This window comes from Brachypodium distachyon, chromosome 3 (genome assembly GCF_000005505.3).
Source record: "Brachypodium distachyon strain Bd21 chromosome 3, Brachypodium_distachyon_v3.0, whole genome shotgun sequence".
Lineage (NCBI taxonomy): Eukaryota > Viridiplantae > Streptophyta > Magnoliopsida > Poales > Poaceae > Brachypodium > Brachypodium distachyon.
In genome coordinates, this window is record NC_016133.3 from 36,737,150 (window position 1) to 36,765,021 (window position 27,872).

The following is a 27,872-nucleotide window of genomic DNA, read 5'->3' on the forward strand; positions in this document are numbered from 1 at the left end:
CAGCAGCGCTAGCTAGCTGTTTATTCAGTGATGCCTTGCGTTTCGAGGAAAAACTAGACCTGTATGGTGACCTCTCCTGACCATGAAGCAATTTTTAGTGTGGAGCAGGCCAGCCGAAAGTCCACCGGTAGAGCAGGAATTAACGAGAGGCACGAACGGAGGGGCCGCCGAGGAAGCAAACAAGCGACTGGCTAGTACATTAATCAGTCCAACAGTTGATATCATATATCAAGCTCCAGCAACAGAACCGAACAAACTATACTATACTACACTATAGATTTCAGTTGCAGCATGATGCCACGCTATCTATCATCTGTGTGCACCCCAATTGTTGGTTCGCGACAGGCCAATTGCAAGGGGAACAGGCTGGCTGCCACAGGGCTGCTGGCTCATCGCTCCCGATATCTCGTCGACTTTGCGCTCCTTCTTGTTGCGCTTCCTCACCGATTTCTGCCGGCTCTCTTCCACTCGCCGTATCTTGGCTTCCACTGCTTTCAAATGAGCCTTCTTGCCAAGCATAATTTTTATTTTTAAGGGCAAATCCTGCAAGTCTTCCAGAGCGTCGGGACCATTGGGGACAAAAGGAAATGTGACCTCCGGATCACTGAGAAAGGAGCCGAAAATCAGTACAGAAATGGATGTTTTTTTTTTTGAGCGGTAGTACAGAAATGGATGCAAATACAATGGATGCATGGCAAAAAAAAAAATCAGATGCAATGACTTGTCAATATCATGAACAGTCACACAAGTTTACCAAAATTATTTTCTGTAGATCGTCTGGTCTCTTAATTTACATTGTATTGTATCGGAAAAAAAATCAGAAAACATATATTATTTAATATCATGTAAGTGCTTCTGACAATGAATATTGCTATATTAATGGTAAATACAAATAACATAGTAACACTCAGAAAGTTTTAACTGGGATGCATACAAAATTGAAGCTCTTTTTGGACTGTTGGGGACGGATTCAAAGCAAGAGAAATCTACAAAACAGATTATTTTTGTTGTGTAAGGGCAGGGGAAAACATTAACTATGCCGTTACAAGCCTACCAGAAGGATTGGCAAAATCATTATGTCACAAACCAAATATTTAACATACAGAATTTACTAAATTCATGAAAATCACCAAAAGTTGATCCTGCTACTAACACAAACATGCAATCTTTGCTTAAAAAGTTAAAACAAAACAACTAACCTGTCACCAAGAAGCCACGTACCATCACCCTTTATAACACCACCATCCAAAGATATAGCCCCATTTTTCAAATAAGGAATAGCTTGCAACATGTCATTTCGTGTTTCATAAACTTGAAGCTCCCCAAAGAGACTATAAAATAAAGTTTCACGGAGACCGTGTCCACTACTTGTGATTTTGTTCAAGTTATCTGCAGAAATATCAATCATGTTGACCGCGAACCCACAAAATCCCTTGGGGGTCTCATAATGTGGAAACGGCAGAGCAAGATTTTTCTGCTTGTTCTGAAAGAGGTCTCCTTCATATGGCCTGCTAAAGATACATTTTATAAAAAATCTGGGAACAAAACTGCCAAAAAAATTGAATCCACATGTGATCGATTTGAATAGAAAAAATAAACATCCAATAGGTGAAATTACAGAAGACGACTTCCCTTTTCAAAATTTGACAGAATAAATAATGTTATATAATTTTTTGAACTATGATGTACAATATAGATAACTCGGCATCTTATTATAAGTGTTAAGTATTATCTTGGTATGGCCCTCAATATAAAGATAAATATCCAATAGGCGAAATTACAGAAGACGACTTCCCTTTTCAAAATTTGACAGAATAAATAATGTTACTCCCTCCGATCGATATTAGTTGTCGAAATATAACATGTATCTAGACGCTTCTTAGGCATAGATACATCCATATTTTGGCAAATTTGAGACAATTAATATGGATCGGAGGGAGTACATAATTTTTTGAACTATGATGTACAAGATAGACAACTCTGCATCCTATTATAAGTGTAAGGATTATCTTGGTATGGCCCTCAATATAAAGTATGTTTGCATCTTGTGACGTACAATTTTTTATTTAGTGGTATAAAAAAATGGGAGCTCGAGGGCTTGCCGACTTATGGCTATGAATAGATTCAGGGTTCAGAAGAATGTAACCAGAGGATGGTTTGAGTTTACCAACAACGCATTTGCAGCACTGCCTTTGTTTCAAATTTTACTGTCCCCAAAAATACATCAATGAAATTAAGCAACCAATGCAGACATTACCTTATTGCATCCAGGCAAAAGGTATGAAATCTCCTGTTTATGGGAATTCCTAGATTAGCTGCTTCCCGATGAATACCAAAGTGAACATCCACATTTCCATCAGTGTCATATTTCTCAATGTAATTAGCAGCGTCCCGGGTCATGCAAACCACTGCAAGCATGTTGTCTTCACCAAGATACACAGAAAGCATCCTACCAAATCGGAACACCAAGATTCATATGATAAAATTATGCATATCGTTTGAATAGATCTGAAACAAAGAGAATAGGAGTCTGTAAAAAATTACCTACTCATTTTTTTGTGTGCGACGGTTCCGAGAAGAGCAACAATACCAATAACATCCTCCCTGAAACATTTTCCTGGTTCATAGCCTTTACCACTGGAGAGATGGCATAAAACAGAAGCAGCAGTACCACTGCTCTCCTGAATTTTATGACGGGTTAACTCTTTTGCACCACTGCATGATTCAACTATAGGGCCAATCTCATCTGAATAAATGAAAATAAAACACAAGAACTGAGACCACGAGGATCAACTCTATGCCCAAGGAAAGACCATAGCAATAAGAACTTTGCAAGAGGACAGAAAAAAACCTTTCCGATTAAAAATTTCATTCTCCAAAGATTTCTTCTGACAATCAAGAAAATTAATCAGTTTTTCTTCAGAACATATCTTGGAATCAAGTTTTTCAATTTCATCAGAAATATTCTGAAAAAGACAGTCACAAATAAGAAAAGCTAATAATAATATCCTGCACTGTAAATCTTATAATCCCTAATCGAACATAAGAATAATTATTTACTGATTTTGATCAACATACCCAAAAAAATTTAGTACACATTTTTTTTATCGATGGAACCCTTGCGTCATTTTAAGAAGCAACAATAAAGGTTAGATTCATTCGATCTGCATTGGAAGGTTTGTATTAACCAGTTTTTTTGTGTTTTGCACTATACACATTAGATATCAGACTACAATAAGGATAAATTAGGGTGCTGAAAACCAGATTATTACAAAAAGCGGATATTTGATTCCATAGATGTAGCATAGGGGAATATGATAACCTGGGAGTTATTATGTATAAAATTTGAGTTTAGAAAATGCTTCAGTTTTGTCCCAGGGGAACAGGGTGGGAATTTTTTAATACATATTTCGAAGCCTGCTTGTTCTTAGCCATTGCAAGTAGTTTTTCTAAATTCAAATGAAGTCGGACTTCAGCAGCACTAGAAATGTTGAGTGCAATGCATAGAGCTATATCAGACTTTACCCCCATAACATCTTCAACATATGCAGCAAGATTGTTAGATTGATAAGATACAAGTTGACTTGGAAGTAAAAGATTTTGACTTGATACAGATGAAGTTGGGTGGCTGAAAATAGGTCCAGCTTCATCCTCCAAGTTGACCCGCACCAAATCACAAGCATAAACATGAAGCTGTCAAAGCAAAATTCAGTACCATGGTTGAAAATAATTATAAATTATGCAATAACTGTTGTACATGATTGGTACCTGAAATACTGTTTTCAGATCAGGAAAATGTGTATGATATGCAAGAAAACTGACTGTCCCTGGTTCACGAGGAACCGCCAAACGAGAAACAACACATCTTCCATGTTCAAATGCATATCGTGCTCCTTCGACAAGTTCTGCTTCATTCAACCTGATGCTCAGTGTATGGAGGGGTCCATCTATTGCCTCGTCAATCAGTCCATCACTATAAAAAACTTTAAATATAATATTTTGCAAATAGGTGCCAGCTTGACAACTCTGTGGGACCTGACAAATAACAATAAACATCAGATTTCCATTTATTTATTACACAGAATCAAGCACCAAGTTATTAACCAATCGAAGGAACAAATCAGTATATTACCTTGACAGCTGTTAACTCCCTGGTGGCAATTTTAAATGTTTTAGCGAAAATCTTTTTCTCATGACGAGAAATCATTAAGCAAGCTGCACAAACATGCACATAATCATTAAATTATATAATAAATGGCACGACCTGACTAAATAACAGACCTTGGGAACCAAATCCATTAACAACTTTAAGTAGTCCAGATAGGTCAACAAACCCCTCGCTATTAACCTGCAGAATTAATTATATGGTTTAGATGTAGGTGGACAGGTAACTGCAAACAATCAATTGATCTAATGGCTGCTAAGATGGCCGAGATACAAGGAAGAACGGTAGAAAATAGGCAACATCTAAGTCTATTGTTCTCCAAGTTGATCACGCGGACAAGAAGCAAATTTTCATTAAAATGTCTTCAGTACTTGTAGTTCCTATATTTGTAATGAGGGCAGCAAACCTTGTATTAATATATTTCTTCATGTAATAAATGGAACGAGTCTTCTATATGAGTTGGAAAATAAAAGGGGAGTACAAAAGATTAATTAACGTTCTGCATCATCCAATTAATATTATCCATGGAATTAACTAGTCGCTCGTCGTCGCCCAACAGCCATGGAGCCATCACATTGTAGAAACGCTCTTGTGTTTAACAAAAAGAATTCATGCTCCACCCTACAAGTTACGCATACTTGTACTCACTGGCTCGCGGCCAGAGGAACAGGAGCTAGCGACTATGGCCAGCACACTTTTGGAGCGGGTGGCCACAGAGGTGTTCTCCCATCACCGATGGCGTTCTGATCTACACATCAAGGCTCCGCCATCCTAGAAGGCATCTCCTTGTTTTATGTGTGATTGTCATTTTATTTACCTTTTCTTGTTGTTGCGTGCATCTTGGTATGCAGAAGCTGATTTTTTGAACTCTCGCTTAATATGACAATAGTATCAATAATATGCCCATTATCAGAAAAACGAGCAATCACATTACCGAAATAGTGGGGTTCACAAGAGTGCTCTAGTCAGGTCAAAGGTAGGCCAGATCTATATCTATACTATCTATTAATTTACAGATGGTGTCCATTCATCCGTTCATCCACTACTAAGAATTCATGGGTTCACCCCAAGCCCATCAAAAACTTTGGCCCATCACACACAATCTATACATACTACCTATTAATTATTTAATTTACAGTTGGTGTCCGTTCATCCTTCATCCACAACTAAGAAGTAATGGGGCTGACCCAAGCCCATCAACAACGTTTGGCCCATCGCACGAGCCCTTAAGACAAAAATTAAGATGATCTAAAAAACAATTAAGAGAATAATTATCTATCTAAGTAGCATGATTTGAATATAAATAATTTGTGAAGACCGTAGCAACGCACGGTTTATGTAAGAGTTGGACAAATCAAGCTTGGCCTTGTTGGGCCAGTCCTGTAGAACAATAATTAGATTTGATTGGTTGCTCAAACCGTCGACCACGGCTCCGCAATTTTTATGTTCAATTTGACTCTGATTGGAACTTCGACGCAAGATGGCATTGCGCTCTGTAAGCCACTGTCAAATTCCTTTCACCTGCAGGCTTTGGTTGACCTCATCTACGTCCTAGACATAGCCTCTAAATCCAATTGATCATTTGGGCCACATGTTCGCCAATCCATGCCGACCGCCACCGCATTGCCATGTCATCCCACCGAAGATCAAGTTACCGAGCGCTACATGATCTTGGCGGTGAAGTTCCAACCGGAGTGGAACTATAAACTCAAAATTGCGCAGCCGTGGTCGACGGATTGAGCAATCAATCATCTGAATGAACTCATGAAGGTGAGGCGGTACTCCTGGTGCAAGGAACCGGGCTGAGGCGGCTCGATTGGAGTTGGCTGCGATAGCATCAATGGCGGCCGGCGGCGGTAGGGAGAGTAGGGGCACATGTGAGGAAAAGGAGGCACAGGTAGGGACGCAAATGCTTCATAGCTGAGGTGGAGCTAGGGTTCGCAGGGCACACACGCCAAGGAGAAGCAGAAGCAGCGGTGGGGCGCACGGATGGGCTGGCTGGGGCAGCTCGGGTAGAAGATGGGCCAGCGAGAGACAAGGCCCGCAACGGATAAGGAAGAAATAAAAGGAGAAGTTTCCACTTCGACACGCAGAGGAGAGAGAGCAGAGATAAAAAAGGACAAATATATTTTTTTTGCTCTAAAAAAAGGAAAAATAGCTTTTCTTTTTACAGAAAAGCTATAAATCAAATAAAGTTCAATTAAATACCAAATCAAGACTGACGAGTCCAGAAAAATCCAGAAATGCATCTTTGAATATGCAGAATCCAAATAAAATACTAACAAATCAAATAGTAAATAAAACTCAACACTAAATTCTACTTGGTATTAATTCAATTTGAAACCAAACATTTTGGCAAATTTCGAATTAAGCTTTCATTAATGCAAAAAAAAGATCAGTCCTCATTTTTAAGAAAAAACTTTCGAAATCTCCAATAACCAGTCTTTCCAGTTTTCCTCCCGTTATGATGGCAACACATAAGTCTTTCTAACTGCGAGTCTAATTTCACATTCATATTTCAAATTTCAAATAAATTGAAGAGAAAATTGTATGTCCTAATAATGATGCATAAAACTCTCGAGCAATCTCCCTATTTCAGGACTGTTGCAGAGTAAAGTGCACCATTCTTAATATCCAAATATACATATACAAATATACTAGAGTTAAAGATGAATCCTTACAGTTCGTAGCAAAGGATTACCTTTCGAACAGGCCCATGTTTATCTATAAAGGAGAGTCCAACCATAGTAACGACAAGTTCTGTCCCTTCTTCAACGTGATTGTCACAATGGTCAAACACCTGCAAATGGTTGAAGTTATCCATAGTGTAATCTAAATAAACTGTGTAATAAAAATGAATGTGCATGCTGCAACAACCCCCACCATCAAACCAAAAACAAACGTTACAGAGTATCAACTGATAATACGATTACTGCCGGGGTGCTTCCCTCCTTTTTGAAAAATAATAATATGATTACTACATTTCAACTGAAAAGTAATCAAGCACTCCCTCAGTTAATTTGGGACGGGGGGGTACTAGCTAAGTGCCTCATGCGTTGCTACGGTCTTAGTAGTGGATGGACGGAGCCCAACTGCTAAACAATAGGCGATATAAGCCTAACTTGTGGTCGATGTTGCCCCAGACCCTTTAATTGGGCCAGGCCCATTAAACGGTGGTAGTAGAGAGTTGTGGATGAAAGGACAACAACTGCAAATCTATCTATTACAATATATAAAATTGGAATCGGTGGTGATGGGTGGGCGCCGTTGGTCGGTGTTGATCGGTCAACTTCGTTAAAATTACAATCAATATGCCACTGCCCCTTATTTTCTTTCCCTCCTGTCTTATTCACGATTTCAGTAGCAGAAATTCTACGGTTTAGATTTACCGAAAGTTATCGTACAGTCCAAATTTGTCACAACATAATACGAACAGTCCTAAAATAAATCAATCTCCTTAGCATGAAATCCAAAATTCTTCGTATCCATCTCAGTATGGAAATCAATCCGAACCCAAACAAAAAATCTCGGTATCAATCTCAGTATGGAAATCAATCCAATCGAAAAATCAATGTCCAGACTTCGCCTCCACCGGCTCGTGCTTGATACACTTTTCGTTGTTCCGTAGCATCGCTCGGGTTCTTTTGCTAGTTAATAGGTAGTATAGATATAGAGATGGATCTTCCTGACTGAATTGGATAGTGTAGCCAGCCAGGGGTCGACTCTTCACAACCTCTTTAGGGACAAGCTGGGGAGGTTTCTTCCCCTGCATTATTGTTACTCTTTTTAAAGTACTCAAGTATATAACTGACAGCCCATATTTCTGGAGGAACTTTAAGAGCAGTGCGTTGTGCTGGACCAAGAGGCCAAGTATACAAGGCCCACCCTTGTTTTCTAGGCAAACAAACTCTGCTACATGCAGCCAGGGCTTTACAGTTGCCCGTTAATTCTGATTTGGCCCATAAGCAGAGATGGTTTTAACTTTTACATGGGATAACTAACAAAATACTCGAGGTGCCCATGGCATGGTAATTTCTGATATTTTGAAGCTCAAGCAAGAATTTCAGGATTGTGTGTTTTCTTTTGAGAAGCGTGATGCAAATGGTGAAGCTCATCGCCTAGCTAGGATGGCCACTGCTCTGGTGGCAGGCCGCTATGTTTGGCTGACTACTACTCCCGAACACTTATGTATTCCTCTTAATTTACCAGTTAATAAAGTCGGGTGAGTTTTCTCAAAAAAAAAACTAACTAAACTTTCCAGTTGTCAATAGAGAATTGGAAATACATGACCTCCTTTATATAGGATAACTAACTAAACTTTCCAGTTGGGTCTAGCATTACAACTAATATCCAGCTACCATCTACAATCCATAATTTAATTTTCTCCATCCCACATTCATGCATCTCAATTAATACTAAGGATCGTATCATGAACTCAGAAGTGCATAAGATAACAGCATAAATACGTACCTCTAGAAGGACATCATCAATAACACTTCCAGGAGTTAAATTGTTTTCAAAGTAAAGGGACATATCCATCTTAACTGTTGATGCAAAGCCTGGCTTAACTGCATCGAAATATTTGAACTCTTGGTGATAATAAGAACTAAGACCAGCTGAAAGTATAGAAGTACGATAGAAAAATGAAAAAGTAGTAATAAAGAGCTTCCTTTGTTTAGCGAACATGCAAAAAGCTTTTGCATGTCTTTTCATCAATACAAGAGTTTAGGAGCAGGACAAAAAAGTTTCAACTTCTACAGATTGCATACAATCATATACACGCGGAACACTGTAATAAAAGTAAAGTTTGTCATCTGACCTTTACATGGAAAAACATCAGAGATTTCATTGTCAGACAAAGATATCCTTAACATAGCTTCGCATTTTGGCCTTATCATGTCCAATTTGCTGGTTTTGAACAGAAAATCCTTCACATATAGCGCGATAAAATATGAGCTTAGCATGGAGATGCAATGAATTCACTATATTCATGATCAGCAGTGTAATAAAAGTGGGTACATATTGCTCACCATAACATTCAGAGTCAGCGAATCTGATGAAAGTTCCATTTTCATATCATCAACTTGAGCCAGAATATCATCACCGTCAAGAATGGTTATGACCACCTTAGGTACATCAAGAAACGGAATTTCGTTTCCATAAAAATCTGTGCTTCTAACAACTAGACATCTAACTGGCATCCCAAGCCTGTAATACAAGTTTTTAACTTACTGAATCATAGACAAATATAACAGATTAAGCAACATAAGTTATACATTCATTCCTGAGCATGAATCGAGAATTTTAAGGCGCTAAACAAAATCCCACGACTCAATTTGAACGTCAACATTTGTGAAGATCAGTACTAACAAAGAGCAGCTTGGATGAATCAATCAAAATAAAGACATTAAAAAAATTACGCATGTCCTTCAACAGAAAGAAGTAATGAATGCTAGAGTATGGCTGATGTTTGCAAATCATTACTTTGCTTTGTTCCTCAAGAAATAAGACATGGCCAGCTCAGTTGAAGACAAAAAGTGTGCATGATACAGATTGTGCGTAATTCTGAGTGTTGTGGCTTTGGTGGAGGTAATGCATGGAATGATGTTAACATAAGTCTTGACTAATACATTTGCACTGGGAGAACAGAGTGCAATGGAAAAAGAAAACGAGAAAGAGCAAAGTATCAAGGAACCTCAATCTTTTGGGCACTAGTCACACAAACCCCTAACTTTTTTGGAAAATTGATCAGATAACACAGCTTATGGGGCAGGATGTGTCATAGAACCCGATTCCTTTCTTCAACAAACTAACACAAAAAATGGCAGGCATCATAAAACACGATAGCTCCCACGTGGCATGGACATAGAAAAATCAATTCATTTGGGTTCAGGGCTATGCAAAATGGGGATTTGCCACTTTGGACAAAATTATGCTGCAAATGATACTCCCTCCAATCCATAATAAGTGTCTCAGGTTTAGTAATAAGTGTCTCAGGTTTAGTTCGACTTTGTACTAAATCTGAGACACTTATTATGGATCGGAGGGAGTACTGTTTAGCTTGAAAAGCTCAATTTTGCAGGAATTTTTGGTGGATTTTGCATTGGATGATTGGCTCCTTGCCACATGGGAGTTACCATGTGGGTCATGCCTATTAATTTTTGCAATTAGTTCAACAAGACAGAGAAGTTGGGTTATGTGATGCATTTTGCCCCAAAAACTGTGGTTATGTGATAAGACTGTGACTTCTTGATATTTACTCAAAGAGATAAACCTAAGGCGAGATTACAGAACAGTCCACATGTTGAAGCACACGCTTCCATCTTTGATCTCCAATCAGGCAATTGGTATGAGTTTGATGTAAAGACATTCTCTAACTACAACTTCCACAAAAGAGTGGGCCGGATGCTATATACTTGCTGTAATAGGAGTTTTTGCCCATGTGCCAGTCTAAAACTTTCAAATGATAAAACTTTCTAAAGGTGAACAACACCAGGGTTCATAATGTGAAAAGCAGTTGATCAACATAACCAGTTGAAAAGAAATACATCCAGAAATAGGAGTATGAAATTTGCAGCAAGGAGCTAAACTTATTTCTACTAGAGTATTATCATCCGAACACTCAGCAGAGCTAGATAATTGCCAACATCTATTTTTTCGAGTTTGGACAAACTGTTATCTTTGTTTCATGCTGAATAATACTGGAATCTCTGCACCTCTACATTTCAATAGTAGACATAAGATGAAAAATATTTCTAACTCATTCAAAATGAAACAGTTAGTATTACTTACAACTGAGAAAATAAATTGCTAAACACCAGATTTAGTAAAGATGCTTGAATATTTGCTCAACGGAAAGATATACAGTCCATTTATGATATTATGCGACGAGGGTTTCTTGAACACCCTATCAACAAGCTTTGCATCAAGATGGTCTTCACTTCCAGGCAAATGATTAATCTCCATTATCATCTCTAGCTCATCATCCTTCACAATATATCTATTGTCAAGGGTGCTGGAGCAGTTGGCAGTATAAATTTGTGGCCGGATAACAGCTACAATTTCACATGGATGTTGGTAACCAGCCATTACTACTTCTTCAAATGGTAGATCCTGTTCAAAGTCATAGCTTTCATACCTGAAAACTTTATAAAGATCTAACAAAAAGATCCAAGTATGTAAGATTACTAACCCCTCCTATAGCAAGAGCATCGCCTTCCAAATTTTTTAGGACCTCAATACATGCTGGAGCCTTCTCCTTTTTCTTTTTAAGAAATTGACTCCAAGAATTATCATCCATTATTTGGCACTTCATGTGTACACAAAAATAACAATGTCAACCATAACATACTTAGGACAATTACAAGAGTAATATTAACTACTCCCTCAAATCCATAATAAGTGTCTTGGATTATGCACAAAGTTAGTACAACTTCGTACTAAATGCAAGACGCTTATTATGGATCGGAGGGAGTTTTAGTTACTTGCCTTATCATCATCTATCATGCTCACAGGGAAGGAGACACATTCCTGGATATCAAGGTTCATACCATCTTGACCTTCCTCAAGTAAGCAACCTTGCACATCAGAGAACTCAATAGACCTAGAAAAATTGATTTGAGCTCTCTAAAGTCTAAACTAAGGAAATAAATATCTTGTACAGAAAAAAATAAGAGAAAAAACCTGCATATAAGTCGAGCTTCACCTGCCAATAAAATGACATTAGAAGTGAATGACAGATACAACACTTTTTCAACATGAGACATTAAGACTGACGAATACTTCAAAACATGAAGAACTAACCACAAACATCTCCTGCAAGTCCTTCAACAACAACGAACTCCAATGTTGCATAGAAGTTATTTTTTAATGCATAGAAATTAGTTTTCATTCTAGCCATCACTCCTGGTTGGATTTTCAGATGATCTCCTCTTCTCCATGTTTTTCCTTTTCTGCTAACTGAGTTGTAAACTCTAATTACTTTGACTGCACCATGGTAAAATAAATAAATTTCAATAGTTACATGGTTTCATAGTTGAATAATAGAACGTAAATAAAAAGATGAGCACAACAATAACACATCTGTAATCTCTCACCATCTTTAGATATACCAAGTCGCTCCTTGTTGGTTGGGTTGATAATAACAGTATGTTCATCATCCCCACCGTCCATTTCCACGTCATACTTGTCATGCATTTCCTTAATCCAATCATGATATTGCTTCTCCAACTGCTTACAACCTAGTGATCTTCCACCTTTACGAATATCAATGTTAACCTCCTCAACTAGAAAAAAAAACATTGAAATGCCGCAAAGATTAGAATGATGAAAAATTATCAACTAATTGCAACAAGAAAATAGGCTAGTAAATCAGCCACTTTGAATAGCAAAAAAACCTGAGCGGTCATTGGAAGAACTGCAACCTAAGAACCGTAGTGCCTTCGTAAAATGATTGTGCTGTGCTAAATCAGTCTGCGGTTCAATATAGTTTCATCCAGTTAGACAAAAAAAAAACATATACAGCTCAAAAAATATGCAGACGCACAGAACTGCTAAAGACAGGGACTCTAATTTCTTCAAATTCATCAGACTAGCCTCTGGACCTTGCAGTGTGCAGAGATGTGCAAATACCTATATAGCATTGATATGCCACACATGTTTGACATTACATATATGATGATACAGAATGATTCCGAAAACAAAAGCCAATGCAATGATATAATAAAACAATAAAAACTAGATAATCTGAACTTGGTGTATGTGAGTTCACCAAATTCAAAAGTAGATAATTTAAGTCCTTGAACTTGTATATGTGGAGCAAATGAGATCCAAAGCAAAAGGTGATTCTGTCGGAGACATCACTCCCAAAGGAGACGCTGATGTGCCACCTCTGTGTTACCCTCTAACTTCTAACTTCTGCTCTCTTTCTCATCCTTACAAAAATTGACCCGAAGAGAAAAGCCAAGCTCAACCAGGGCTGGAGCAGCACCCCTGCCCGAGATCCCCTACGACTAATGATGCATCTCAAAGGGTACAGCAAAGGGGCCGACGTGATCAATTAATTTAATGTAGTGTGCATGCCAATCACACTTTGTGACATGCTCGCGCCTGCGTTCATCTCCCATAATCTGAGCTCTTGAACCATAAACGATGATCCCGCTAGCAAGGGCACACACAGTGGAAACAACATTAGAGTGTGTCTGATGGAGTGGGTGATCAGTGTGCTGCAGCAGAGGGTCATGCGTAGCAGAACATGCAGAATAACAGCTTGGCCACCACTCTGCGACCTAAGCAAACAAGACCTTATGTATTGTTTACTAGTGCGTGAACAGCCCCGAGTACCTGGCAGGTCATGTTTAGATTGTTTTGTGCTTAATGCCACAGTTGAAATCGTGGGGGGCATGTTGGTATTGCTTGGCATGGTAACTGGGAGAAAACAAAACAGAAAGGGGATGTGAGAGGAAAGTGGAATTGCAGCCAGTAGGGGGAATTCATCTGCCAGCTATGCCGGAATGAAGAGGCAGAGAAGGAATCAGGAGCGAGTTCAAACTTTAGATAGACTATGGTAAGTGGCAAGTGTGATTCGGACGGCATGTAAGATAGACTTTGGACATCATATGTATGACTTGTACAAGTTCAGAAACCCGCATAAGAAGTGTCTACTTGTCAAGTTGATCTACCTATATTCACCATCTTTGAAAGTTTACACGAATATGGCATTATGAATGAAAATATTATGACTCAAACTAGTAGTGAACACCTAAGGGAGTACTTGCTCCCTTTTGGTATAATAAGCAGAAATTGGGAATTTTCAGTTTGTTAGGCCCATTTTAGCTCACAGACCCTCGGTCACTTGATACAACAATCATTAATCCAAAGTCTGCCACTTCATTTTCAATGGAAAAATTACTCTTGCATGCAAGAGATTACTCCCCCGCGATGCTAAAACGGTATACCTTCTTCGTCTCCTCCAGACGTGCAGGTCCTCCTCAATCCACAGGTTTAAATCACCAGTGCATGCACGACTTCATTGATTTTTACTGGCCATGCATGGACCATACAGAAGATACAGAGGGGGAGTCCAGCAGTGAGTCAACGCGACTGTTAGCGCGGGACGTGCAGGATGGCTGTGAGTCAACGCGGTTGCCAGGGGATTTATGTCCCAACCTGGGATTGCGGTCACTTAATAGATTATGTAGTACTAGTAGTTGAGCCTGCGGGTTGCTTTTGATACTATGTAATCTCTTTTTTGGTGCTAGTTGGCAGATGAAGTTTGTTGTATGACGCTTCTGGCTGTGTGCATCAGTTTGATGCTGAGGCTGGAAAGCAATAAAGATTATCATTTATCTAAAAATGGTTCCTAAGGAAGATTTCCCTTGTTACAAATGTAAAATATTTTTGTGAAGGTCCACAATTTGATGCACAAAGGAAAGAATGTAGATTCACACATCAAATAAACAAAACAAAAGAAAAGGGAACATCAGAAACAGAACAACATAAGCAGATTAGGACTAAATTTAACAACTGTACCTTGGAAAAGGTAGGGTAAAAACCTGCATCCGTATCTGCAACGTAGAAATAACAATGAAGAAAGCACTTAAGCAACAAAGAGACTCTGACAGACAAGAAAAAAGAAGAAGAATATTTTAAGTCCTCACCAACAAAACATTTCAACCTCTTACAGCATCGCTTGAAGAATTCAGCTTTTTTACCTTTAGTCTGTTTAGGTTCCATAAAAGGAAGAGGACCCTGTGGCGAATAAACAATGGTCAGTTCTCAGTGGATATCTCCAGTAGTACATGTTGACAAAATGTATCTTTTGCAAAACTAAGACTGTTTGATTAGAGAAAGCTCTTTATTGACTTATAAATAAGTATACAAACAACCACATTAAAGAGAACTTCATTCAGAATAGAATGGACCGATCATTTCACCAGACTAATTATCTATTTACAGGAGATAAAATTCAACAGCTCAGATTAGCAATGCAACAGAGAATCCTTGACACAATATTTGCCAGATGATAAGGAGGTCAGCCTCTTCGGTTTAGCAAAATGAAAGGTCATACACAGATGGTTCAGGGACGAGTTTAGGATAAGATCTATTTAACTTTTTGGACCTAGAAACAACACCCAGCAGCAAGAAAGACATCAACATGTATTGCATCAAATAGCAAGTTCAATACGACAAAACTATCATACTCGTTTTAACTTTCAAGTATATCGCAGAACAGTCCATCCAGTATCTGGATTTTCAAAGTATGAAGAAGTCTACTCCCTAGGCCTAGGTTATATGTCGTGTGTCTTTAAAATATCCTGTAAAGACGAAAGTTACATGACATCGCACTTCAAAAGCACCAAAGTGAAAAACAAAACCTAGTCCTGAACTAGGCAGGTCTACAAGGCTAGAGCAGCTTCAATTTTAGATGCCGAGCAAAACCAAAGACATATAACATATTTAGTGCCAAGATGAGAGGGCTGATCCTGGTTGGGGCGGATGTGCTTTGCTGGTCGCTCTGGCTATGCAGGAGTGAAATTTTTTTTAACAAAAAGAATATTTCTTCTCAATTACAGGTTATATACTTGTGCACGCACTGGTTCCATACTTGGTTCACTCCATAAAAGGTGGAGGTTCAGGATACGGATATGATGGCCTGTGTGCAGGTGGAGTGAGGGGCCAGGGAGATCTTCACCCAACAAAGATGGCAGTTTAGTTTGCGGATTGATGACCCTTAGCATAGTTGTTGTTTCCTTTAATTTTCTTCAGACTGTCTAATTTTCGTTTTGGTTCATGAGGGCTGTGTTCATAGTTTGTACACAGGGGCTGGAAGTTGGCCTGTGTAGTTATATTGGCTTGATGCGTCAACAAGTTTAATGAAGCTTCCTTTATCAGGAAACAAAAGAATGAGCTTCCGCATAGATAGTAAGGTTAATAACCCGCTAAACTATTCTGAAGAAAACAGCGGGTTGCTTAGTCTATATTAGCTAATCAAATGGTTCATTAATACTACACAGGTTGCAAGCAGATCAGGCTGGCTAACTATTCCATTTCCAACATGAAAGAATGTTCTGGCAGGATGCATTAGAAATAAGCACTCCTAATACCCCTAAGAAAACTGTTAGCAAGGGAAAAGCAAAAAGGCGAAGATGGTTTTTTATGGGAATTTTAAGATGATTTCTAATATAAAGAAGAAGAAAAGTGATGTGCTACTAGCAGAGTGGAAAACCGCGGTAAATGATCAGATTTCAGTAACCAATAAACCTAGGACAAAAAGGAAATGCCAAGGACATTACAGATATGTAGTGGGAATAAAATTGTGGAAAAATCAGTATGGCAGACGTCAGAATTGCAGTGTGGTACAGATGGTATAACGGCTCAGTTGCTATATGTATGATCATCATCAGATGATCAGAAGAAGAAATGTACACAAAGGAAACATCATGTTGGGGTGGGGTTTCTAGTAGTGTACCCATCTAGCATCAGGGAGTAACCGTCCAAGTCGACGGATTGATACACGTGAAAACTTGTCAAAGTTTTCTTTTGCCCCGGGGCATTTTTGCTTAACATTTCCAAAATAGAATCAATAGACTCTTTTCCCTATGGAAGATTTAAAAAGTTAGTAACGGTATGAGATAATAGGATAGTTCTTTAATACTAATTCCATTATACCTTGACGATTGGAAAGTATGCACACTTCACTCGTGCATGGGCTTCGACACTAGCTGCTGATGCATCACAATTACAAGTTAGGGAAACACATGCTACCAAATTTAGCGTAATTTGCACCGCATATTCCTACCACAGTTGCATCTTGCAACACATTTTATCAAAAGAATCAAACGGGACCAGGTATTGTGACTATAAAATTCAGATCAAACAAGACATGCAAAACCGATCCGGTTCTTTGACTTGGCCGCGAAAGCCACCTCACTCAGGTCATACAATAGTTAGCCGGGTAATATGAACTAATCTATCAAACTAACTTATGTATCTTACGGCATCTACATGCTTATATGGAGGGTTACTTCAAGATGGAGCCATTTTTCGCGGCATGGCACTTTTGTACATCCAGTCCCTGCCCCAAATAGAACATGCAGAGCCAGAGAGAGCACTAGCGCCCTTTTGCCTCCAAGCAACCACTGGACACCTTGGAACCACCTGACGATGCAGCCTGCGCAGGCAGTGTAGGTTGCTTCCGATGTCTCGTTTTGTGCCGGCAGGCTTGGTATGTATGACACATACACCTTGCCTAACACGGTGAAACGGAGCATTCATAGCCCTTGTGCTCGCTTGCTCCTTCTTGGGAGCTATAAAAATCGATCCATTTTCGTCTTCTTCACCGCCATCCTCGGCTTAGCCACGGACACTTCCCACCAGCACCACGAGGTCAAGTGCCAGGTACTCTTCCTCGGACTTAATGGATGGGGGGTCAGTGACAGCAGTAGTAGGCTGGAGTTGGTGAAGAAGGTGCCAACTCGAACAACCCGAAAAATGAGAAGTCCAAATGGCGGCACAGACTCCCTCGTCGGATCGCATGAGAACTCCGGGGCGCAGGAATCGATGGGGATGGCCTTAGCCAGCTGACTGCATGCGGCAGCAGCCATGGATATGGTGTTGACCTCGTCCTCAAACTTGTTCTATGCACGAACAAGGCATAGAGTAGACACGAGACTTCCGCGGACAGGTTCATGCTTCCCCCATGTGCCCAGGCCACCACAGACGAGCCCCCCAGAGCTAGGCATGGCCGTGCCAATGTTTTCGGGGGCAGTAGGGAGAAAAGCACCTGACAGGAGAGGGCCAAAGAGGAGATGGCACCTGGCCGTTGAGAGCGAGTCACTGAACCAGCTGGGTTATTTCATACCTCGTCTATTCCAAAATCCATAGTCACCCTGCCAGGTCCATTTTGATTCTTTTCACAATATGTGGTGCAATTTGCAACTGTGCTAGGAAGGCTGTCCAAAGTGTAATGTACTCCAAAATTTATTCATTTATAATTTCAAGCAGAAATAATTTGCTACCTGCAATTGTTGAAGAACATGAAAATTTTACATGCAGAATGAAATCAGGACCGTTAGAAGAGTACAAATTAGTAAGGGCCACTTCACTTTCCTGTATTTCTGCTAGATTTACACCATTCACCTGAAGAAAAAAGACAGACAGATAACACGTGTATATAATGTATCTAGATATAATTCAGAACTGTAGTCAGGATTTGACCATACAGTTTATACTATATAATATGTCCACGTCACATAAATATTGTAGGCATAATGCAACGTAAGTACTTAAACAAGTGCTTGCTTGATTTTCCTGGTACACCAGAAATGTTCATAGCATTCAAACATGCCGACTTATGGATAACAAAAGACCTTACAAAACTTCTCTAGTGGATATTGTAAAGATCAGGAAACCTAATTTATATAAAACGGCTCAGCATTTGATGATTAATATATCATCAAGAAACAAGCACAAAAGAGACACTCAACAATCAAAAGGCAACACATACAGGACAATGTCTTCTGTTTCCAGCAGTAACTATAGGAGAACAGTATTCATTTATTCAAGCCTGCAACAGTGATAGGAAATTCTAGACAAAACTCAAACTCAACTGGCGTCCTTGTATTCATAGATCCATTATCCTCATCATACTGGATGAATAACAAGGTGTACACCCATTAGTATAACTTCATAGGGGTAACTGAACCAATACGAATTATAGAAGATTGTAAATAATATAATACTCCCTCCGTCCAACAAAAGATGCCTCAAGTTTGTCAAAATTTGGATGAATCTAGACATGACTTAGTGTATAGATGCATTCAAATTTAGTCAAAGTTGAGACATCCTTTGTTGGACGGAGGGAGTATAAAACTTTTTTAGAGCTGGAAAGATAATAGGTAATCTTCTTTCAGTTACTAAACCAGTGAGAGTACGTCTGTACACATTTGAGATTAGCTTAAGTTTGACTCGTCTCAAGGCCCAGGGCCAGGCAGAGACTACAGCTGACCTTGAGGTCAGACCCAAATTCAAGATGAGATCGAGTCAAACTTGATTCAGGATGCGCTTGAATTTGATTTAGTACATGCACATACTATTACTTTAAACAAAGGACCAACATTCAACTAATCTTGAGCTCAATTTATTAGTTTCTACGCTGATCTCCTAACTATAATTTTTTAAGTCTTATAAAGATCATTCTTCCCGAACGAAAGCCCGGATTGCACAAAGGTTGAAGCAATATGTCACTTCGATTCAATAATGTACGAATTATACTTATTGTCTACACCATTTGAACGAAATTCAAGCCTATTCAAGATCTCTTTTAGGCCTAACTTGAGATTAGTTCGTTTTGAGCTTGACCTATTATTTCAACAGCCTAAACTTCAGTGGGCCTCACAGTTGATCGTGACTAAATCAAACAACATACCAATTGTTAAAGACACAAGATGTTCACAGATGAGCTGTACCAGTAAATTCATAAAGATACGAAGTTTTGCTGACATTTCAATATCACGAGACGCAACGCTTTTGCGTTTTCGCGAAAGAAAAGCAGAAGGATAGTTGAGAGGCACATAAAATTAGCATACTTCAGAATGCATGATTATGAATATGTTAAGAACAAAACCTGTATATATGGAAAATAAATGTCCTTCAAAAACTCTTGGGAGTTTGGCTACCTCCAAGTGCCTACGCAACCCATGAATTTCAACCTGTAAGTGTTGATAGAAGCTTGCATTCAGATGTGCCTAAGTGTAACATTAATGAATTTAACAAGAACCAATACTGTGGTGGATCCAGTATTTGATTTTGAAAGCCAGTGGAGGCTTGATTTTCCCAAATTCACAAAGAACTTAGGCTTCAACTTGAGTTGGAATAAATCGGTGCATGTCTCAGTAAAAGTATAGCAAATTAAACAATAAAAAAGTAATTGTGTACTAGATATAAACAAGTCTTACATAATCCTAGATACGCATGCTAATTTTTCCCTTGACCCTAGGTATTTGCAAAATGTCAAAACTTCTGCACGTCCACGTTGACATGGATAAACGTGCAAAATAAAACGATCCACACAACATGCCAAACCTTGTAAGCATTAGTGCTAGGTATCGCAACTTTCAACCCAAGGCGAAGTGAAATAGTTTTGCACAAACATCAAGGGTTATGACATTTTTGCAGATACCAGTATACCACTGCCTGTAGTGCAAATTCACTTCTCATTACTGTGGTTACTGGGGAAAAAATTATATGAGAATACTTTCTCAAAAAAAAAAACAGAATGAGCATACAGAGGAGAAACAATGCCTTTGCCTCGAGGATGGGTCTTGAACCGATGATCTCAAGTAGAATTAATGAACAGAATAGTTCTAGTGCTAAAAATTCTTCTGCTGCTTCCTTCAAAAAGTTCTTTTTTTCATTTGATTTTTGGCTAGCACACACATCACTGCTTTTCTTTTTCGTTTCTCAGTGTGCAGGTCACATTTAGACTTCAAACTTTGTGTCATGATAAATTTACGCCATGTTGTCCACCAAATTCAGATTTTCTTGTGAAGTTTTTGGAATTATTTTTGTGCTTTGGTAGCAACTAGAACCACAAGGTTTTAAAATTTCAGATTTGATGTTTGAAGATGTCTAAGAAGTAGAAATGTGTCTCTTTCTCCCGAAGAAAGAACAGATAAAACAGTGCCAGTCAGGCCATGAGCAGCGGTGGATCCAGGAATTGGTCAAGCCCCGGGCCAAAAATGTTCGGCTAAATATTTTCGAAGATGTCATGGGTCAAAAGTTTTTTTATGCTGGCGCGGCCAAATTTTTTTTAACAATCGACATGTTCTCAACTAAAGACATAAGCGGACAAAAAAACAGGTCGAAGAGAACATACAAGCCACAGGATGAAATCAGATAGAGGAAAAAGATTAGCGCCGTGTAAGACACCGGAGTGCGCATGTGCAAAACATGTTCACCGATAAACTAAACTAAGCTAACCAGGAGAATACTCACTGAGAACTGGACTACCGATGGCTAGAGCCTGGAGAAAGACTGGTAGATAGGGGAGTCTGGCTGTTAGGGATACGCTGAGACGGGACAGCAAGTCACTGAACCAGCGAGGCCATTAGCGCAACGGGTGGGAGCAGAATGGGGCGCAGCTTGCGCCGCGTTCGTGTGGCTAGCAATGGAACAACTCAAGCATGCGGCGGACGGCTGGGCTGAAGGGTGGGCTGTGCCCCAGGCCAAGGCCCAAATGTGCTATGGCATAGGCTAAATTTTTTCCCTAAGACCCAGGCCATGGCCTGGGCTGCCTGGGGCGTGGCTCCGCCTATGGTCATGAGCCAGCTGGCCTGGCTCTATCAAAATGTCAGTTTTGCTAGGTTTTCGGCGATTAATAGTCAGCTTTTGACAGGTTCTGAACCCAGACCTCAGATACCAAATCATTATGGTTTTCAGTTGTACACAAAGCAAAATATGATGATTAAATTCTGCCAAAGAACGCCCTATAAGAGTTGCTATTTAAGCTCTATGCAAAAAACGTTTTCATAAACTTGACAGGTAAAGAAATGCTCCAAGACCAGGAGGTATTAAAACATATGGATGCCATACTTGTGACCTGACCTGCCATGATTATTTTTTTGGTGTTATACACTCAAACATATGTAACATGCACACACAATTCAGCTAACTGATTTACTGATGTAGCATTATCGATCACCTGCTATTGCAGGACACCAAAACATTTAGAAGACAGTTAGGGTCAGAATTGTATCACCTGGGTAAAACTCTGATGTGGCGAAAGCGTTAACTCCTCTTTTGATGGATCTCTAAATCCTCCAGCAGTCTGCAATTTAATCGTGTTCATATCTGCTACTTCGAAAGGTACAGAAATAAAATATAATAAATAAAAGAAGCATCAGGTGGAATACCTTCCAGCTGAGTTTAGACGAGGACTTCTTCAGTAAAGCCTCTCTGGGAAGATGCAAGGTAAACACCTTCCTTGATTCCTTAGTTTTCGAAGAAACTATGGCAGTTCTATTGCATGAAAAAAAAATGGTAGCCAATTAAACTGAAAAACTTTGGCCTTATGGATTAGCTGATAAATGCATACCTCCCAAGATGCATCGAGGCGATAGTTCCACCATAACCAAACATGCCAAAGAAAGGCTGTAGATATTCAAGTTAAAAGTCAAGTACTTTGCGTATCAATCTGTGGTCTATAAACATTTCATTATTAGAGTACAGCATATTTACACTAAAATACTAAATGGAGGCTATAAGAAAAGAGCTGCATCTTTCCATGTTAAAAATCAGATGAAATTGCAGAAACTACGACCAAGAATTTTTCAAGTCCTGATTTGTTATTTTCGAGAGTCGCACAATACGGTCAAGAAAGAGCTAAAAAGCTACACTAAATCCATCCATGAACTAACCTGATAAGCCAAAACGTCAAAAAAGCATGTATCTCTTTATTTTGCAAATTACGGGTAAGGACTGATACACCATGATCCATAATATGCAACATTTCCAGCTATATTTTGAAGAAAAAAAAGTGAACGTTTACCTACTCTGTTTGAATATAATCCAGAATAGGAGACAACAATACAATCATCAATCATAACAAATAATGAATATCAACAAAATAAAAAAGTTCTTGTTTCTCCTCTGAATCCAGTCCAACAGAAATCGAGTTGCAACCCATTTCTACTATCCTTTAAATAGGCATAGACCTACTACTAGAGCATATTGAAATAAGCACATGATTTAATAATCTTCCAGAAAGTTCAGCTGCAAAGATAACTTCAAGAATAAATGCAGGACTCGCATAACGTCAAATAATTGTTTACAAAAATATGTCCAAATGGAACTTACATGTAAGCTAGATATACAATGCCAATGAAAGACCACTACTAAGGCAAAGAAGTTGCAAGAAATAACATAAGTGGCATGTATGCGTTGGTGAAATAAAAGCTCACCACTAAGTATGGAGCTTCCCCACCGATACCTTTATTCCGAAATACTCTATGGTTAGACGAACCTATTGTACCCCTAAATGAATAATAATAAATGAGATCCAAACTATACTGTGTCTGCTGCAGTTTACTAAAAGTAGGATGGTTATGAAATCAAACTCTGGCAACATAAACTGGAAGAACAGACATAAAAACAAAGTACAAGTATCCTCCATATAAAGAAGTTATACAATGTAATCCTCCAAATTATTCATAACCTAAATACTGTGGCGGCTCTTGTATTAAATGTTACTGCGCTTTGTTCACATGCATGGAAGGATCAACTGCCTACAACTAAGTCAAGCAAAATAGCAAGGTATTCTTACAAATTGCAAAGATGCTGATGTTAATCCAACATGTACAATGTACATAAGATTCTGATACTTAAAATTCTCATAGTGTTTGGACGTCCAATCAAGCACGTTCATAAGCAGCTTCTAGTTTCACACTTTTGCTTCGCTAAAGAGGTATGGAAGGTTAAAAGGGACCTGAGTAACTTTTTTACTAATACAAGGCATTTGCAGTTTCATGGATCCCAATCTTATGCACAGGCGCATAACTTATTCGAACAACAGATATCTCTGAGCAAATTAAACAGACTGAAGGATTGTAAAACTTCCTACAAATAAATTTTAGCTTACGGCCGTTACCATTTAGAGATAGAATTCTCATCTGAACCATCCATCCCCCTACCAGTATCCATAATCACCATCTTTTCTTTGTCAATTGTTATCCTGCAACATGATCCGGCTATTATTGACACTACCAATTTTGTGAAACTATCACATGAAAGTAATTCAAAACAGTAACGAATGGAAAATCATTGGTGCCCGTCAGAATAATGTAATGGTTAAGAGAACAATTGGAAGGTCTACATCTATTAATAGAATGGGTCATTCTGAGAGGACAACTTTGACACTATTTATTTACATTCTCTCCTCTAACTGTGACTAATATAGTATTACTTGTGTAGCCAGTGCGCTTCGCATTAGGTGCAAAACATAGTGCATTTAATTCAATAAGGAGTTGTCAAAAAGGAAACAGATAGAAACGTAGAGACAGGTTGGAAGTGCAAATGAAAGAGAAACAACCACTAAGGACTGGACTGATACCTTCAGACACTATAATTGTCCATTTTGATGGAGATAATACTTATAACTGGCAACTAACCTGATTAACTTTCTTTCTTGTTTACCATTTGACCACACAGCCTGTAGTGAATTGTCCTGGTCACAGGGAAAGGTAACAGAAATCCTCATAAAAATCTTCACAAAATGGCACCAATGAGAATGGAGAAGTAAAACACACAAAAAGGAAAACTGACAACGAGGTCTGCGAGAGCACTCTCAATGCTATACTCTGCTGGAAGCTCTTGAAGCATTTCAGTCGGAGGAGTAAGGTCCCACATATTCTGAACAACAAAGAGTTACACACATAAGCATGAAGGACATCATGATTCATCTACATATCTTAAGTGGACCGCAGCTTGGCCTCGACGAAAATAGACTGAAGTTATGAGGAGTGAACAATAATTTTGGAATCTTTAAGGAATAGTTTGAAGACCCAAGATCTTTTAAAGGGGGGAAATGATTCAAGTTCTAAACATAAAGTATAAAGTGCTCAGAAAATATGAGATAAACATGGAATAAGATAGTTTGAATATTAACCTGAAATGCTCCAACGAAGTCTTCACCATCCTAGAAAAATAAATACATATTAGATAGTACACACAGCCATTCATGAATCAAAACATAGACCAATGTGATCACCGAAAGGGAAGGAGGCTTACATGGAGCGTTAATATATTAATACTCTTATTGAGAAAATCACTGAAGTTGACTTTCTCTGTTATTTTCCTATCATGCAGGTCCTTCAGATAAATTTCGCAATTCCAACCAACTTCCCGCCTTCCCACGCCATCTTGGGGCGCATTATCCACCTCCATCCTAATATGCTGTATGAAGTCCTGAATCCACATCTCTTCTCCAGGATCAGACAGCCTAAGGCTGGTGCTCATGCCATTAGGCAACAGAATCTGAAACCGGTAGACCTTGCTTTCAAACCGGCAGTGTTCATGCTTTACTAAAGCCCATTTTCTGGATCCACTGCTTGCCATCTTGACGACAAACAATGAGGCCTGCTCAGCACGGACAACAGGTTACAAGATTCGATAGAAAAGGAGAAAAAGAAATAATCGCCTCAAAGAAAACAAGGACGAAGGTAAACAGTAGTCCACGCGTGATCAGCCTTGGACGATCAGACACCGAAACAAATCAAAACCCAAAGATAGAAGAACTGGATCAAAACCAATAGCAGAGACAAAGCATGATATCATGCCGGAGCAAGAAACCACCCAAAGATTCGGTCAAGAAACCACCCAAAGCAGGACCAAGGAACCCAAGAGAACAGGAGAAAAAAAAAACAGTTTTTCATCGGCGTAAGAAATGAAACGAACGGAGGAGGCAATGGCGAAGCAGCAGCAGGAACAGGAAAGGGTTTTGAATTCTTGCGAAGCGAAAGCAACTCGGCAACAGCAGGAGAGAAACCCCTAATAATCCAGAGAGAGAAACGAAACAGAGCAGAAATAAGAAACCCACCGCACACAAGGGGAGAAACCCCCAAGCAAAAGCAATTCTTCGCCCAGCAAAACAAATGCGCGGCGGAAGGGATGGGAATCGAAGAATTGAAGCAGAGAGCGGCGACGAGGATCAACAAACCCACCGCGAACGAAACCCCAATGGCCGCAGCGCAGCAGCAAGGGGTTTTGAGTGGGGAAGGGGAAAAAGAGGAGGTGGTGGGTGGGAACTGATGAGAAGACAAGGAGTCGAAAACCCCGAAATCCGGAAGCTGCCCTCGACTCCTCGAGTTTTCCGTAGGTACTTGCCACGGATACTTTCAGCACCCAACAGTTTTTTTTAGCGCTTAATTAGCAACCAGCAAGCCACTTCCATCGGACAGTTTTTTTTTTCCGAGAAAACGAAAAAGCTTCGTGTCTTGATGCATATATTAAGAAAGAAAGAGTTATTTACAAGTCTAAGAGGACAACACACGTAAAAAAAAATACAACGCAACATCTTTAGTAACCAGTGACCAACGAGAGTAGCGCTTCAAGCCGAGTCGTCCCAGCCCGAGCCCACAGCCTTGCGTCTGTCTTGATGGATCCGGTCAGTGAGGCGATGCCAGGAGTCACGTTGTCGAAAACCGTCGCGTTGCAATACTTCCAAATCCACCAGACCGTGAGCATGAAGATTGAAGCAGTGCCCTTCCGAACCGAAGAAGGAGTGGTGTTGACCGTTGCATGCCACCAATCCACCACTTCCATCGACAAGTTGAACCCCTATTTTCGGATACTGCTCCATTGAGCTGTTTTGTCTAGTGAAAATAAAAGGAAATGAATCAATTCAACACTGCTCGTGGGCTTAAATACAAAGTGCTAATCACATTTCAGATGACTGAACAGAAACTATCAGTGACTGCCAGTGCATGGCATTATGTATCTACTGTTTTGTTTTTAGCATGTTCTCTTATGATAAAAAAAAATTAGTATTGGACAACATATGAGTTTTGTTTTATGAAACTTCTGTAACATGAGTTTTGGATGTAAGAATTAGATGCCTGACTCGGCACTTTAAAAACCCCTTACAACATGTACAAGCTCTCAACTTATACATAAGAGAACACCTACAATGGCAGTTCATTAGTGTTCTTGGATTCTAAGGGAAATTAAAACCAAATATATGGACAGGTGATGAAACGCCCGCCCAACACCCAAGAATTGAACATCCCACCCAAAGTACTGTCACATTTGTCAGTGCAACACAGCATGGAGAAATTCCAAATGGTGACCATACTTTCTACATTTAACTAATGTGATATTGCATATTACGCTACCATGTGGTCAATTTACATTGTGCACTGCCATGTGATCTCCAATCATACTTTTAATCTGAATCACATTTGTGAGTTTGGCGAACGGATACAAAGAGAAGGATAATACAAACAAAACGAGGGGGCAGGAGCTAGACACATGAGAGTACAAAGGACCGAACGAGCAAGAAATTATCCTTATTAGCATTAGATGAGTAATGGTGACTCAAAATCGCCATGTCCATCGCACACCTGCAGAGAATGTCGCGGGGGGTGCAGTCAAGATGGTTAAAAACCAAGTCATTGCGAGCTTTCCAGATATGCCATAAGATGCAGCACAGGCATGCCCGCCAGCTTTCATGATCCACATTAGAAGGGCATGTAATACACAAATTCCAGGTGCATTTGTTTTGTAGTTACACAAATTCCATTACATTAGTGCTCTGATGCTTTCATTTAGGTCAAGGAAAGCATGAAATTTTAATTGTGTTTACTTATGTGTAAACAATGTTTGTTTGGTTGATAAGTTCCCAATATCTCCATGTATTCGCTTTAACGATGTTGATGATTTTAATCGTCCTTTTATTTTTAAATAGGCATTTTGGTCTGATTTGCACTGGAAGAAACATGACTAAAGGACTAACGCAGGTGTAACTCTTTAGCCTAATGCTTACTGACTTATTCTGTCCCCTTTTTTTGGAGAACTTTGTTATTGGTATAACTAAGTACAGTACTACTTTTTTATATAGTCCTAAAATAGAAAGGCTCGTGGCGATGTGCTGCTTGTGGAGTTGCTAGAAGATCTTAGCATACCTACAGAGGTTGTTGCATTGAATGGTTAACCG

The 27,872-nt window shown here is 39.3% G+C and overlaps 1 protein-coding gene across 1 annotated transcript; it reads right to left on the minus strand.

The window, feature by feature from the left end:
• On the minus strand, nt 1-25,990 carry LOC100829204. The gene is given in 39 exon segments (XM_024461435.1): nt 1-604; nt 1,200-1,508; nt 2,258-2,449; nt 2,545-2,746; nt 2,852-2,966; nt 3,526-3,693; nt 3,769-4,035; nt 4,133-4,215; nt 4,282-4,348; nt 6,867-6,965; nt 8,636-8,733; nt 8,985-9,093; nt 9,196-9,373; nt 10,868-10,875; nt 10,982-11,278; nt 11,358-11,474; nt 11,654-11,768; nt 11,849-11,870; nt 11,969-12,151; nt 12,262-12,450; nt 12,562-12,637; nt 14,696-14,730; nt 14,824-14,914; nt 16,635-16,714; nt 16,717-16,762; nt 16,835-16,890; nt 18,184-18,304; nt 18,763-18,813; nt 19,747-19,875; nt 21,924-21,992; nt 22,078-22,183; nt 22,260-22,315; nt 23,125-23,197; nt 23,811-23,894; nt 24,331-24,386; nt 24,485-24,571; nt 24,828-24,857; nt 24,950-25,297; nt 25,758-25,990. Coding segments are annotated over 38 exon segments (4,686 nt in total). The 5' UTR covers nt 25,277-25,297; nt 25,758-25,990; the 3' UTR covers nt 1-309.
• Between the last annotated feature and the right edge of the window lie 1,882 nt (nt 25,991-27,872).